The 17,081-nt window shown below is 37.9% G+C and overlaps 1 protein-coding gene across 2 annotated transcripts in view; it reads right to left on the bottom strand.

Moving 5' to 3' along the window:
* The window catches only part of KANSL1 (KAT8 regulatory NSL complex subunit 1), a 177,064-nt gene that overhangs the window by 27,605 nt on the left and 132,378 nt on the right, over nucleotides 1–17,081 (bottom strand). For both annotated transcript variants that reach the window (XM_040640439.1, XM_008693573.2), the window contains 2 exons: nucleotides 5,220–5,332; nucleotides 4,304–4,499 (listed from right to left, as the gene is read on the bottom strand). In XM_040640439.1, the coding sequence (XP_040496373.1) occupies nucleotides 4,304–4,499; nucleotides 5,220–5,332 (309 nt within the window). The remainder of the gene's footprint in view (nucleotides 1–4,303; nucleotides 4,500–5,219; nucleotides 5,333–17,081) is intronic.

The raw sequence follows: 17,081 nt of genomic DNA, 5'->3' as shown, positions 1-17,081 counted from the left end.
GTATAACGCTGAATAAGTCAGAGAAGACAAATACCGTTATGATTTCACTCATATGGAATTTAAGAAACAAAGAAGAAAAAAAAAAAGGCATGACAGAGACAAACCAAGAAACGGATTCTTAGCTATAGAGAACAAACTGATGATTACCAGAGGGGTGGCGGGTGGGGGGGGATGGGTGAAACAGGTGATGGGGATCAAGGAGTGCACCTGTCGGGATGAGCACCAAGTGATGTATGGAACTGTTGAATTACTACACTGTATAATGGAAATATAACACTGTATGGTAACTATACTGGTATAGTGTAACTATACTGGTATAACACTGTATGGTAACTATATTCTAAAGAATGCTGTAGAAAATAAAAAATTCTAAAAAGAACTGTATGATCTTAAAAAAAATTAAAATAAATGCTATTAAGGCCAATCCAAAAATCTCATGGCATGTTATTTTAAATAACATATGTATTATGATATACTTGTTTTATAAAATAACTTTATCTAACAAAATAAAAAGCAACCCTATATTGGCCCCAGATTTATTTTAAAACTTTTATTGATTTGAAATTTCGGTATCTAGAAACTAATGTTTTAGATTAAGCTGTAAATCTCTACCTCACATAAGCAGCAGGGCAAGGAAATAAACATTAATGATACATGTTTAAGAACTTCCCACTTGAGTGTTTCTTCACTGGCTTAGCTAACTGCTAACATGCACCAAACCAGACCCCTAACAGTGATGAAATATGTAATACATAGCAGAATGGGCAACCTGTTCTGATCTGCACTAATATTACAATGAAATGGCGATACAGGAAGTACCCCCATGTTCTCCCCAGGCCGTACTGATTTCCATGGGAACCCCACTCTTCCAATGTCAAAGCTCTCAGTCCTCCCAACTCTGATATTCACAACACCCTGGGGATTCTTCCTTAGGACTAGTTTTGAAATCTATTGCATCCTGAGAGCTTTGGAGCCTTCAGACTGTTATTTCCTCTAGGATTACTATTGTTACTAGCCTTTCTTTCTGACTCCAGTATATTTTATGGCCAATCTACTCCAAACATAAACTACCTGCACACTTTATCTTTTAAAAACAGCTTATGGACACTTCACTGCTCAAAACTACAGTTCTCTAAAATCTAGATGATAAAACCTAAATCAACAGTTTGGGCATTCAAAGTCTTTCATTATTTACTGATAGGTCTTATTCCTATTTGTTTCCAACAAGTTCAACCTACTGAACCCCCTTCGTTGTAGTCACTCAATTGAAGATATTAATGACATAAAAATAGCCTTTTAGGAGCAAAAGAAATGTGCTACTACACTAAAAGTACATCTCAATTGTAAGATATATTGTAATTTAGAAATGCTGGTAAAACTTGATGGAATAAAATTCCAGCTGTGATTCAGCTAAGATGACTGTCCTGTAAAACTGAGCGAGTTCCCTAAAGTGAGTTTTATATTTGGATCTAGAGTGAAGCAGAGATAATTTAAAATACGTAGGTAAGCCAGTAACACTGACATTAAACACCTGTTTTTCACATTCTATACGCATAGATATACTAGTAACCACCTTTCTTGGGTAGGTAGGAAATGTGGTGGGAGGGGAAATAACAAAGGTAATTTGAGTTAATCCAGAAACATGAAGTTTCTATTATTAAGATTCTTTTTTTTTTTTAACTTGGAAGCAAATCCTATGACAGTGAGTGAGAACTCTCAATGCCATTTACCAACATCAGAAAATGGTTTATCTGTTAACTTCTTTGCAACTAGGCTCTGTCATCAGAAAGTTAGCTCCATGAAGGCAAGGACTTGGTTCACCAATGAAACCTGAAGAATACCTGGAACACAGTGGGCACTCAACAAAGTGCTGAATTAATTTGCTTGGCAAACCCAGCACCACAAGATGATAAAAGGCAAATATCACTGAGCAAGGAGAAACAGTGAGCAACCAAGATAGACAAAATGGCCTTTGCCTCCAACACTGGCAGAACTCCAGCATCTCTGCTATAACCAGCAAATGGTTTATTTCCCCGAACTCAATTTATTTCTTTTGTCTTATTTTCCATGTAGCTTACTTTCCATGTCAGGATGATGGTGTTTTAAAAACTGGCAGTGGAACCGAAGAGTCTTTAGTATGCTTTAGATGTCTCTTCAAAAGTACATTAGATTTTAGGCACAGACCAGAAGAATCTACTGTCAATAGCAACAAGCAAGATTTACTAGTTCACAGAATGCAAAGAATCCAGGAGGCCACCCTACACCACAGAAAATTTCTATAAAACCCTTAGATGTCATGACACAGCGGGACTAGCACACTACCAAAACAGAGGAAGGGGACAGTATTTCTCCATGAGGTTTTTTTGTTTTGTTTTGTTTAGTTGAGGGTTTTTTTGTTGCTGTTAAAAGCATCAGAGTCATGATCAAAAATTACTTTCTTACATTTGACAGTGATATACTGTTTTCTTGCTTTCCCAAATCAACTCTTCAACCTTTAAGAAAAATAATTTAGATTTATAGGACTATTAATAAAAAATTGAGACTCAAATGTCAATATGAGAAACTTGCCAAATACCTTTTTCTTTTCTGGTATTTTGGTAATTCAGGAATTCTGAAGAATAGACTAGAGAAATATGGCACAACCTGATAGTTAATTTTAACTTACGATGTTTTCCTTAAAAAAAAAAAAAAAAAAAAAAATCATGGCAAAGTTCTGCAGTCCAACTGCATACTATAACAACATAAGCCAAATACTGCAAATCCACTGTCCAAATATTAATGGTTCCAACAATTCTCTCCCCTCTTCATCAGCAGTTTTCTCACCAGCAAACAGAGTGTAAAAAGTTCTATCGTAAGAAAGATTTCCCTTCAAATAAGCTATTTCTCTGCTCTCCTTTACAGAAGCATTCTTTGAAAGTGTTATCCTAAAAGGTTCCCCTCAATTCCTTGCCTCCCATCCTCTCCTGAACCCACTCCAAGCAGAATTTCACTCTTCTTCCATTAGTAAAACTGCTCACACAGATCTTGAAAAGCTCTAGCCCCACCACACCCCCAACGGTTAGTTCACAGTCTTCATCTAATTGGACCTGGCTGCAGCAGCTCACACACTATCCTCCCTCCTCTCTGACACATGTTATTCATTTGCCTTCCATGTGTCTCACTTTCTTCATTTTCCTTCTACATCACTAGTCACTCCTTCCCAGTCTCTTCCTTATCCTTAGAATGCCTCAAGGCTTAATTCCGTCTGAGCTCCCCAGCAGTCCCTATTCCCTTGTCTGCTACATTTTTCTCCCCAGCACTTAACACTACAGGACATACCATTATACTTAACTTATTGTTTTATTTTCTGTCTCTGCCCACTAGAGTATTTCAGGAGTGCAAACATTTTTATCTGTTTTGTTTAGTGTTGTATTCCCAGTGCATAGAACAGACCCAGCTCGCTCGAGGAACTCAGTATTTGTTGAATGAGTGAACGACTGAACAATAATAAAAGTGCTAACAGAAACAGTCACTTTGCACCAGTAACTTATCAGCCAGAAAACCCCAAGAGCAAGTTACACGCATTTTATCTAACCCTCAAACTACCCTATGAGATCTCTGAGGCCTGGGGAGAAGGGAAGGGTCTGGGGAGGGGAGTAAGGGGGTGTTAACACGTTCCAAATCACAAAACTACCAAGTGGCAGTGCCATGATTCAAACCCAGGTTTATCCTCTTCAAAGTTAGTGCTCTGAACCACTGCATGGTATTAATTTTACTGAAGTATTACTTCATTAGTTTTGGAATAAATCCAACTCTGTTATTTGAAGAGGCAACAATCAAAAGTTTCCTGCACTCGTGAATTAATCTCCATTTTCTCTGTGAAGACAGTCACACGAACTTAAAAATTTTAATGGAGATTCTTAGTCGAAAGGAAAGCATGCCACATAGCCATTTTCAGTGATAACAGGACAACTGGGAAGCACATCACCCTCCTTCTAAGTGCTGATGGCAGCACTTAAACTTTTCTCCCATTTCTATTAAAAAGCTCAAGTCAGTGATTTCCAAACCTGGCTCAAGAACCACCTGGGAGTTTTTGTTTTTCTGAAAACAAGAGTCCCAGACCCAACTTCAGAACAACCAAATCAGAATCGCTAGGAAACAGGTGTCAGGAGCCCAGTATTTTCTCAAGTTCCCCAGGAAACTCAGGTGGTTAGCCAAGTTTGGAAAACACTAGTTAAATGAACCAAAGCTGGCAAGAGACTAATAACTCTATCTGAGCCTCTGGCTTACTGTTTAACAATGACCAAGTCTCACTGGTACTGACCTTCCTGGAAAGAGGAACGATGCTGTTGGGTCGAACAAGCCTTCGTTTCTTACAGCTCAGCACAGGACGGGTTCGGGCTGCCACACAGGTGCCGTCAGTTGATGAAGAAACTAGATTGAGTCGTTGCTTTTTTTGTAACTGTTCCTCAGCATCAGAGATGTCCCCTGGAATGTGGTCTGCCAAGATAGGCTGAAGACTATACAAGGGGAGGGAAGAATATTCACTTCTCAGAAGACAAGGAAACAAAGCCTCTTATACCGGTTCAACCTCCTCTGTTTACAATGTTCACAGACACAAGTATTCTGCGTGTCACTTCAAGTGCAAGTGTGTGCAGTGTCTGTGCTTATTTTTAAGACTCCTGGTGGACATTAACATCATGTCTGAAAAGTGCAAGTCAGTAAGTGACAAACTCAGGTTCCAAGTGATTAAGTTCTCTTCTACAACAGAAACACAAATAAAGAAAATCGAGAAAATTGCGACTGGTAAGAAAATGATTAATCCTGCAAATGTTAATGAGCTGTCTGAGAATCAGTTCTTCTGTAAAATTCGACTTTTAGGGATGGGTACACACTGTTCACTTGCAGAGGGATTCCTTCAACTTTCATAAATACAGATGTACAAACATAGCCTTTAGGGATCTAATCCATCCTAGAGTAAAAGAGTTTATGTAAACACTTCTCAAGAATTCTACCAAGACTAGGACCAACCATAAGGACTCACAAAAGTAGGACCTTTTATTTTTTTCTCCATGGTGAGTTAATTTTAGGCTACAGTAAGAAGCATGCACAATACTATTAAGCAATAAAGTTTCTGTCTTTAAACCAGGGTTAGTCCTGGCTAGGGATTACTAAGAGCCCCAAATTCATCTTTTACAAGCCTACTACTGTGCACAGGAAGTAGAAAACATAAAACTTACGTGTTAATAACTCCATTGACAGGTCTCAATGCTCCACATGATTTGGTAGACAATGACTCTGAAGGATGACCAGAGGCACCATGGTTTTCCAGTGGCTGAGAAACAGACTCAATCTAAAGGAGAAAGATAAAAATACAAGACAACATTTAACCAACAGCATCCAGACTGAAATGTGGCACCATTTCATCATTTAAATGAAACACCTAAAATTTCTGACAACCAATCTGCAAAATCAAACATGTATGACTGAGGGAAGAAAAATATAACTAAGAGAACTGGCTTTTGCTTTGCGGTGAAGAAGGGTAAGGAACCAAAATATTCAACAGACGAGTATTAAGTGCTTACTGATGGGGAAATGCTTTAATGATTCCATGGAACAGAAGCTTAAGCAAAATAATTACATGGTAACAAGAGTCTTCAACTAAGGGTCAAGAAGGATACATAGGTTCAGTATCAAGGCAACTAAGAGACAATGTAAATGTAGTTACTACCTGCCTAACTTCACAGTTTATGCTGGAAACCTCTTTCTAGAAAACCATATTGTGTAAATATATATGCATATGCTAAAATAGAAAAAAATTAATAAAAGCTCCGTGAATAACTAATTACCTAATGCTATCGGTTAGTTACTACTGCTTCTGGACTACACAAATCAAATATATGCTTAGGTCATAAACTGAAAAAAAGGGAGGTGGGAAAGAATCTGGAAAAGTCTGAATCTATTTCAAAACAAATTATGTATTTATTAGGCTCAAAAGGGAGAAGTACAGCCCTGAGATGTCAATCATATGGAGTCTCTGAGTTACAGGCAATAAAGCCACAGATACACTTATCTGTGTTCCTGGAATACCACAGGAAGGCAGTGGTCTTTGTCTCCTTACACTCAAAATGACTTTGGGGTGTGCTTAAGTTCTCCTCCCTCTAAATGCTACCAGTCCATATCAAAGACAGTATTTTGAGGCTGAAATTCTGTTTTTCAGTATTGTTCAATTTCTTTTTGATCTTTATACCCCCGGGGAGAAAACACCAAAGGATCTGCAGAGCAGAGCAGTTGTAGGCAAGTATGAAGAAAAGACAACAGAGGGGAGCCTGAGTGGCTCAGTCGGTTGAATGTCTGCCTTCAGCTTGGGTCATGATCCCGGGGTCCTGGGATCAAGCCCCATGTCCGGCTCTCTGCTCAGTGGGGAGCCTGCTTCTCCCTCTCCTACCCCCCCACTTGTGCTTGCTCTCTCTCCTTCTCTGTCAAATGAATAAATAAAATCTTAAAAAAAAAAAAAAAAAAAAGAAAGGATAATAGACTGGGAAGCTCATTAAAATGTTTTCATAACAAATTAACCAAAAAGCTAGATCAAAGTATATAAGCAGAAAAGACATAAGCAAACTACAATGAGTGAACACTGGGAAAATGTTCTTAGATATAGCCTGTACATGTACTCAAGTACCACAAAAATCCTGAACAATTAGATCAATGATGCCAAAATCATGGCAAATTTGGCACACATACTCATTGCCCTAAACACTGATTTCCTCTTGGAAAGTAAAGTGGTGTTAAGTAGCAAGACTTATACAGATGTTCATTATCACTCAATCCTAAAAATCTATCTTAAAGAAATAACCCAATAAACACATTTCCCAAAATCTTATACACCAAGATGATCACTGCAATGGTGTATATCAATAATCTAAATGCTCAACATCTGAGGCATAGTTATAAATTGCAGCACAGCAAATGAGAGTATTAAAAATAATCACAAAAGACATTTCTTCTTCCTTTATACCAAAAGAATATTTGAAGGTTAAAAAACAGAAGTCTTTGGGGCGCCTGGGTGGCACAGCGGTTAAGCGTCTGCCTTCGGCTCAGGGCGTGATCCCGGCGTTATGGGATCGAGCCCCACATCAGGCTCCTCCGCTATGAGCCTGCTTCTTCCTCTCCCACTCCCCCTGCTTGTGTTCCTCTCTCACTGGCTGTCTCTATCTCTGTCAAATAAATGAATAAAATCTTAAAAACAAACAAACAAAAAAAACCCAGAAGTCTTTTATGGAGAAATGATTCTGGAAAAAGATTAAATTCAAAATATTTTTAATACAACTGTGATGACTATAAATGTACATACACAGACAATGACAGGACAAAAATAGTGTTAGAGACAAATTTTTTTAGATAATATTTTTACATTAAAAAAATAGATAATCCCAAATATCCTCCTGAATGCTCATGAAGATTTACTATGCAGGGGAACCTCAAAAAACCCACACAAACATTAGGTATGACAAAGGGTTAGATAATCAGAAGAACTCAATATGCAGGTCGGCGTGCAGTCACGTGTGTGACTCTGGGGATGTCACAGCTTTCCTAAGATAACAGAAGTTCTGGTTCAGATGAAAACGTTTCCTTTCAACATGAAATTTCTGTGACTATGCACTTTTTGCTGGTTTAGTCATCTTAAGAACTTCAATCAATTTTACATTCACTTAAAATAAAAGCATTTAACATTAAATTATGGCAGAGATATGATCTATGTATCTACCTGTTTTACAAGGTGTCACATAAAAGTAACAGGTTGAATCCACATTTGATTAAAGTTTATTTTGTAGGGATTATGGGAGAATTAACTGTAAGAACACCTATCAAGACAAAATGGTGCCATTCTTTAACAAAATCTTATTTCGGAAAACCTTATATACAAAAAGTCTGAAGAAAAAGCACAAAACATCAGTAATCTCACGGCCTACAGACAACTACTGCTAACATCCTTTCTTGTTTATCATACCTACAGAAATATATATTTAAATACCATTAATATTCAATGTGAATTTTACTGATTTTCTTAGAAGAACTTAAAACTTTCTGGGGGCAATTCAGCCCCCAAATTAAAACTGAAAGCAACAGGGAAAACATTATTTAGCACAGAAATGTCTGTCAAAGCTAAAACAGCATATAGCAGGCAATCAAGAGCATGAACCTCAGAGGGAATGTGCCTAGCTTCTAGTCCCAACCATACCAGGAGGCACTCATTAACCAGAGGACAGTGGGATATCCTATAATCACACTGAGACCCAAAAGCAGGGCATCGGGGCAATTACGTTCATCACGCATTCTCAAAAGTAAAGAGCTTAAAATATTAACCCCAATCCTCTAACAGTGTTCCATCTGGACAAAGAAAAACACAACTCACAACACATATAATTTTACTTAAAGCTACTTATATGCATTCACTGTTAAGAAAAAGCAAACACTTCCTATCCTGTGGTCCAAAAGGGTGCAAAGAGAGAGAGTAGAGATACCTGAATAAATGCTTCACATATGTTAAACCCACATACTAACTCAAGCTCAATCATCACTACTGCGGTGGTTTACACCATTAGTATTCTCAGGAAACAAATGCATGACTCAGATATGGTCTTCCAATGGGAAACTGTAAAAAGGATCAAAGACTCTAAGGCTCTCCTGTCCAGAAAGCAGGATTTATTATTGAGCTTCTCTTGAATTGTATGTGGTATTCAGATACACTCTGAGGGTACATGCATCCCACAGCCAGAAAGAAAAAGAGCAGACAAAGAGGTGTAGAGAATTTCTGTTAATTCCCCTTTTCCCAAAAGCAGAGACTCAGGGTATTACCTTTTGGGGTGATCTTAGAGTTAAAAGTAGCAAGAGGGTTGCTGAAGTGATTTCTTTCCTGACTGAAGGGACTAGATATATGGAATAAAACACAGCAATGAGATTCAAATTTGTTATTCATATAAAGCAGCCATCTGTCTGATTCATCACTCCACCCTTTTGGCCAGACCAATTAAGTATGACAATGAGCCTTTAGAGAAAAGTTAAGTTAAATTAAGGTCTTATGGGGGTAGATTTTCTTGGGGTCTAAGAATCCATGCACCCTCAACTTATTCTGCCAAAAAGTAGAGAAAGTAAAAGGATAAATATCAAAGGCACACACTTAAAAATGCATAATCTGCACAATCTATGTGTATCTTTATTCAATTAATGCCAACTCAGAGCCGCTTGAAATAGCAATTTTTTAAGTGCAACACATTTGTTTAGAAAACTGAACAGTTCCATTTTGGTTACTTACTGGTTTTCTGACCAATGTTATCAAAAAGGAAAGAAAAAGCTAACTAAAGAATTCAACTTTTATTCATGGTTCAAAATAAATTACTTTTTGGCTTTATATCAATTATTTTCTGTTTCAAGCTCATCTCAATGATACTCAACATAGTCTTGCTTAAAATCACCAAAATATCACTGGCCCATAAACAGTGTTACCAGTCATTTCCACGAACTAGCATCATGGCCGGGAAATTGTACTAAATTGAGAGTGGAACCTTCTGAAAATTCCACTTCCATCAAGATACTTACCTAAGTTTCCATTTCTGCATTTATAAAATGGGACTATATGTGCCTCACTTTCCTGTCTCTATACTGAGGTTAAAAGAAAATCTATACAGGCGCATTCAGTTATCCAACAGACTTGTGGTTTCAGCTCAGGTCATGATCTCGGGTTTGTGGGGTCGAGGTCTATGATGGGCTCCACACTCAGCAGGGAGTCTGCTTCTCTCCCTCTGCCCTCCGCCCCCGTGCACGCACGATCTCTCTCTCAAATAGATAAATCTTAAAAAAAAAAAAAAAACTATACAATTATGTAAAAGTAATTTTGAATTTTTAAAATATGTATGTATGTAATCTCTACATTCAACATGGGGCTCAAACTCATGACCCCGAGATCAAGAGTCGCATGTTCCTCTGACTGGAGCCAGCTAAGCGCCCCTGAATTATTTATGTTGAAAAATTTCAATCAGCATGATGCTGTTACATACAAGTCCAAAGGCTACCTCACCTAAGATTTATATTTACCAATACCATTGAAAACACGCATCAAGAATCTAGAGAAATACAGTAACTGCTAAAAACAGTCCTAAATTCTTGTTAAACTTATTTATCCACATTCCTGTTTTATTTTATTTTATTTTTTTTTAAAGATTTTATTTATTTATTCGACAGAGAGAGAGACAGCCAGCGAGAGAGGGAACACAAGCAGGGGAAGTGGGAGAGGAAGAAGCAGGCTCATAGCAGAGGAGCCTGATGTGGGGCTCGATCCCGGATCGCCAGGATCACGCCCTGAGCCGAAGGCAGACGCTTAACCGCTGTGCCACCCAGGCGCCCCTACATTCCTGTTTTAAGTCCTAATTAGTCTTTTTTTTTTTTAATATGGTCAATCAAATATTCCTCAGCCAGTATCTATCACTCTACTCTCTATCTCAAAATCCTTGTTGGGCCAATGCACTATTCATTGTGCCTGGTGATTGCAAAACTTAAAAAAAAAAAAAAAAAAAAAAAAAAAAAAAGTTGTTTCTGCTTAACCAATGGTAGATTATAGTTTGGACTGTTTAAAAAGAAAAGGCAAGAGCTTACATTTTTAGCATGCCTTTCTTCTGAGAAAGCATTTATCCTCTGACTTGTTATCACCATCACTTCACAAAGTAAGGAAAGGGTAAAAGAAACGAGGCTTATTTTACAAATAGAAACAAATGCAAATAATGAAGTCATCTGTCAAAAGCCACAGAAGCAATATTTTGTTATACAAACCTCAATTTCAAATCTAGTCCTTTAAAAAATATTTACCCAGTGATTACCTTTCCTGGAAGAAAAAAAGGGATATAAGAAAATATACATGTCGCTTGCTCATTTGTGCAAAAGAAATATAGGAAAGCTAATCCAAAAACTTATGGAAATGGCCACCTACAGAAGGGGTGAACAAGATAGAAAGAAGGGAAAATGGGAAGAGGGAACAATAGTCTTCTGTATAGCTCTGACTCTTAGAAATGTAGTAATGCTTCACATACTCAAGAAAATAATAAAGGGGTGCCTGGGTGGCTCAGTCAGTTGGGATCGAGCCCTATACTGGGCTCCCCGCTCAGCAGGGAGTCTGCTTCTCCCTCTCCCTCCTCCCAGCTTGTGCTCTCTCCCCCTCAAATAAATAAAATCTTAAAAAATAATAATAATAATAAAGATCAACTGGTGTGTGTGGGAGAGAGAAAGTGGAATATCACAGTAAGAAAAGAACCTAACTGTATTATGAAACAATTACATATCACACTGAAAGGATGAGAAAAATAACCTAACCGAAGTATAACTTCAGAAAATAGTATTTTGACTGCATGTTATAGGGCAAAGATATTGTACATAATACTGTCCTCTGGTTAGTAAATACATTTCTCACAGGGGTATGAGTTGGCAATTATGAAACTACTTTATGTAGTAAAAATGAGTATCAATTAGGAAGGAGGAAGGCTGTGGTGTTGGACTGGTATCAATATGAACTTACAGTTTTTAATACATATCCATATATGTATGTATGTATGTATGTATATGTATGCTTTAGCACACGTATGTTTCCCAGCTTTGTCTGTTGAGAAGTCCTAGAAGCAACGCTGCCAAGCAGCAATGAGCACAACCAGTACCAGATCTTGGTTTCTGAACTCTGTTGCCCAATAAAAGGAAACAGGGCTGCAGCAGGTAAAATACAAGATGAGCTTGGAACATCTTTTGGTGCCTAAAAGTAAATACTAACTGAGGGGAACATGCCGAAAAGACACAGGAACCAAGATAAAGAGGCCCAATACCAAAAAGTTGCCTCAACAAGTGGAGCAACTGAATGTATAGTAACAGTAACAGATTATAATCCATAAAATAAAATATCCATGAATCCATTCTGATATAACAAGTGAATGACTGAATAAATACATAAATAAAAGAGAAAAGACAGCTTTTCCTAACAGGATTCCAACTAACAGATGCAGAAAACAGAAAATCACCATTCAGTAAATACCACAGTAAAACTGTTGCAGGCAAAAGCCACTAGTAGATGATAAAATTGTGGATTTTTTTTTAAAGATTTTATTTATTTATTTGACAGAGAGAGACAGCCAGCGAGAGAGGGAACACAAGCAGCGGGAGTGGGAGAGGAAGAAGCAGGCTCCCAGTGGAGGAGCCTGATGTGGGGCTCGATCCCAGAACGCTGGGATCACGCCCTGAGCCGAAGGCAGACGCTTAACGACTGAGCCACCCAGGTGCCCCAAAATCGTGGATTAAACTATAATGAGCAACAAAATATTACATAGTATCTCCTCATGAGACAGACATTCATTAAAAGGGAAAAATACTAACTTTACAGTGGGGAAGGCTGGCAGGCACCACCTTAACCAAGTGAAAGAAGCTATCACCACCAACATCATGTATCCCCAGTATGGTGCACTGAGAAGGGCACAGTATCACTTCTGTGGTATTACTAAGCTAAATGCATAACCTCTATTTATGATAAAACATCAAGAGACTCCAATTGGGAGGAACATTATACAAAATAACAGACCAGTATTTTTGTATTAAAGCTATGAAAGACAACAAAGAGGAGGAATCATCACATATTGGAAGAGATTTAAAGAGATAGGACAATTAAATGCAGTGTGGGATTTTTGGACCCCTATCCCCCCAAAAAATCAGAGAGAAAATAAGGGAAATTTGAATAAAATGTGAATAGTACTGTATCAATGTTAATTCCTGGATTGGTGTACAATGATTACGCAAGTTAACCATACTACAGGAAGCCACGTGAAGGGTGCATGGGGCCTCCATGTGCTACTTTTGTAACTTCTGTAAGTTTAAAGTCATTTTTTGAAAGTTTTAAAAAAATGAAGAAAAGTTTACCTAGTATTTTTGAGTAAAGCAAATTTCCTTCATACACAAATCTTGTGATCAGTCTACAGCTGCCTGTCACCTTACAGGATGAAGTATATAATAAGCTCATTAAGATAAATGGAAAGTCCATTACGAATTGGCCCAATCATCCAACACTCCATCAAAGAAAAGTATCTGTAGTTCCTCCACAAAGCCAGGCTCTCTCAAGCCTTTCACATCATACATACAGTACCCTCCCCGTCGAACTCGTTCTCAATCTTCAGCAAGTCCATAAGGACTCAGCTCAAGTACATCCTTCCTTATTACACTACCTTCCCTGACCTCCCTTAGAAGTGAGAATTCTTCCCCTCTTTATTCCCCTGTTACATGCCTGTTGAAAGACTATGAAGCTCTCAAGGGAAGATACCTGGTTCTGCTAATAGGTGTTTCCTAGACACACGGCACAGTCTGGAACAATAAGCTTTTACCAAATGTTTATCATGGACCAAACGCTGTTAAAAACATATTCTAATTCTTCGGTAGTTAATTATCAACCATTCTAAAGGGGTACAGAAATAGAGCCACTCTTACCTAAGACCCTTGAGGGGTGATGTGTCATGGAAATTCATACAGACTTTTACAAAGTCATACATTGTATGCACTGGGTTAAGTGCTTCAAAATCAAATACAAATCCAAACCCAAAGAATGTGAACACCGAGAGTGAACTGTAATGTAAACCATGGACCTTGGGTGGTTGTGATATGTCAGTGTAGACTCATCAGTTGCAACAAATGTACCACTTTGGTGGGGGATACTGGCCATGGAGGAGTGAGAGAACACACGCACAGGGGAATGGGCAGAGGGAGAGGGACAAGTAGATTGTGTAGAGCGTGGAGCCCAATGTGGGGCTCAGTCTCGCAACCCTGAGGAGATCATGACCTGAGTCAAAATCAAGAGTCAGATGCTTAACCGAATAAGCCACCCAGGTGCCCCATGATTCTTTCTCTTCTGTAAGTTTTCAACCTGCTGTTTAGTATGCCAGTACACTTTTTATTCTGATATTGTACTTTTCAATTCTCCATTTTGTGTTCCACAAGTTCCATATGATTCTTTTTCTAGTTTTCATCTCTCTGCTGAGATTCCCCCATGTTTACTATCTTCTTTAAATCTTCAAACATTATTTTTATTAGATGCTTTTAAATTCTTATTTCCTAATCCTAATCTAGGCCATTTCAGGATCAGTTTCTACTGTTTTTTTCTCATGACTAAGGAAGACATTTTTCTGTTTACCGACAGGTCTAATAAATTGTTATTGTGTAATATATTGTATATGATATGTTACAAACTCTGGATTCAATTAATTTTCCTAAAAGCATGTTGATTTTTGCTCTAGTAGGCAAATTTCTATTTGGTTAGAAACCACATGGACCTTGATTTTGTAGTTTCATGCCTTCACAGAAACATATTAGAGCCTATTTTGGATTTTTCCTTAATCCTATGGTGAGTCCCTTAGTCCTGGGAAAGTCTTTAAATCCTAAAGCATGAGCCTTCCTTGGTTTCAATTTAAGGCCCAGACCCAAGGTATTTTACCAAGTCACGGTAGAATTCAAACTCCACAATTCTGGGGCAGTGACTACATTCTCTGCTCAGCTCTTTCAGCCTACCACATGTTGCTTTCTACTAGGCTCTATCAAAACTCACTGAACATGTGAAGTTCAGGGGTTCGATTAGCTGAAAGATCGCAGAGGGATTTACATAGATTTCGGGACTAAGCCCTCCACCCTCATGACTCCCTCTTTGCCATTATTCCTTCCCTCAATTTCTAGCTACTTGGCAAGGGTGACCTCCAACCTCTGACAATATGGAAGCCGATGAGATTGGGACTCTCTAGTCGAGTTCTAAAAACCCTGTACCAAATGGACTGAGGAGGCCCTCATCTCTGAGAGTGTTTTCTGTCTGAAATTTTGACTTTCTCTGGTAATTTTAAAATGCATTTTTCCTACCTACTAATAGGCATATAGGTTCCAAGTTAGCTCTTTTCACTCATTTATTCGTAATTGGGGAAAAGGAGACTACTATTTATTCAGGAGAGGGAAGTGGGAGGAGAAAGAAGGAAAGGACATGTTTTAGAACATGGGAGAACAGTTCTCAACAGCTTTATACACTTCCTCTTTCGAGGAACACACCCTTTTTGTTCAGAAGGTTTTTTAATTTCATATCAGAATTTATTCGTGCAGCAGTTGACTTTATCAGCACCTGCAAAGCCCTTAGTTTCTCTCCTCCATGTATTCTACCCTTTCAAACTGCCTTTGAGTTGTAAGTCAGACCGAAGCTTGTTTGTTTTTTAAAGGGGCATTTTATTAGGAGTTTCTCCCTTCTTCTCCCGAACTACTCTGTGGCATAAAAACCCACTCTGTCTCAGGGAACATTTCCTGCTTGTCTCTATGGCTCTAAAAAGGCTCACCCATGCATTCAGTCTCCAAAATAATTCAGTTTCCGCAATATCTCTACTGTGCTCATAACCATAGCAGATATATATTGGTTCAGTCAAGAAACACTCATTCAGTTTGTAAATAAGGCAAAAAGATGATTATGTGTCCTTTCAGTGTAACACTTGAACATCATCTAAACAAGCCCTCCTAGGGTCATATAACTCTCAATAAATTACTTAACTTTGTTTTACTTACTATTTATACCTGATTAGGGCTCAGATGCCTCAAGTTGGATGTTTATTTTTAGAACACTGAGGACTTAAAACTGATCTGTGTCTAGTTGAAAACATAACTGCAAAGGTAATGGCTTTATTATTCTCATAGGATATTTTAAGTTTTGGAGGCTACTGAGCAACCTCATTCCAGCACTCATCATTCTCACCTTAATCAGTAAGTCATGTTATTTCCTTGAAAATTGTGTTTAACTTCTTGAAACTGTATCTTAATAGTTAAAAAAAAAAAAAAAATCCTCTTCGGCCTTTATTGAGTTTCAGAAACAAAAATACAAAAATGAACAACATAGCACAAAAGAAACACCTCTGACATAATTATTCTTAAACCACAAGTCTTCAAAAATGTTTTTTGAAAGGGAGGAATAAAAAAGGGGGGGGGCAATAAATACTTCCATTATGGAAAAAAATTAATAAGCAAAATAGAAACGAAAAATAGGGTGGTTAAATGTGAGTATGAAAATTTACAGCTGCCCCTGTGTCAAGTGTGACTTAAGATTTTTTAAAACAAAATTGAAGACAAGGTATATATCACTTTTCAGAAAAGAATCTGGGTAACAAAGAGGCAAATTAAAGATGTAGCTTAAGGATTACCTTAAGTGCTACAAATATAACTCTAAGTAAGCCAACTGTATTTGAGCAACCAAAACTACTACATGAAACAAAGGTGAACAGTCCAGTCCCTACAATGTATTACAAACCTACAGTGAAAAACTCTGCTTGGCAGCTGACATATTAAGCATGAGGAAAATGATCTTGACTTTCAAGAACCATATGATCTAATACTAAGCATACTCATGCAAGTAAATGGTGGGAAGGAAAAGGGACAAATCTCTAAGGGGTGCACACACATGCACATATGTGAACATGTGTAAATACAACAATGAGAATCAGAAACACAATGAGACACTGTCATGTCCTATCCTTCATAAACATTGAGGTGAGAAAAACTTGACTACAAGAGATTGTCCAAAAATCTTTGGAAATCCTAAATATACAAATATATAAATATCTTTACAAAATTCACTCCCAATCATGTTTGCCTCAAATCTCACATTTCCTGTACCTCATACCACCAAGCACCAGCTGACCTTACCCGTGTTTTCTCTCAGACTTACAACTTTTTTTCTTGGCTAGAGCAATCACTAAAACAGTTCACAAATCATTTGTAAAAAATAATTCTATAGATAGCATATAATGAACTTACACTATGGACTTAATACTAGCAAAAATCTGGCATTCTACTCTTTAATTTATTTTAAACCCTTTTCCAGTTAAGAACCATTAATCTTGGGACACCTGGGTGGCTCAGTCGGTTAAGTGTCCGCCTTCGGCTCAGGTCATGATCCCAGAGGCCTGGGATCGAGTCCTGCATTAGGTTTCCTGCTCAGTGGGGAGACTGCTTCTCCCTCTCCCTCTGCCTGCTGCTCTGCCTACTTGTGCTCTGTCAATAAATAGATAAAA

The sequence above is a fragment of the Ursus maritimus genome, unplaced genomic scaffold (genome assembly GCF_017311325.1).
Source record: "Ursus maritimus isolate PB19 unplaced genomic scaffold, ASM1731132v1 scaffold_24, whole genome shotgun sequence".
In the NCBI taxonomy this organism is placed as follows: Eukaryota; Metazoa; Chordata; class Mammalia; order Carnivora; family Ursidae; genus Ursus; species Ursus maritimus.
Note: the sequence above shows the minus strand (reverse complement) of the source record. Positions and strands in the feature narration are given on the sequence as shown.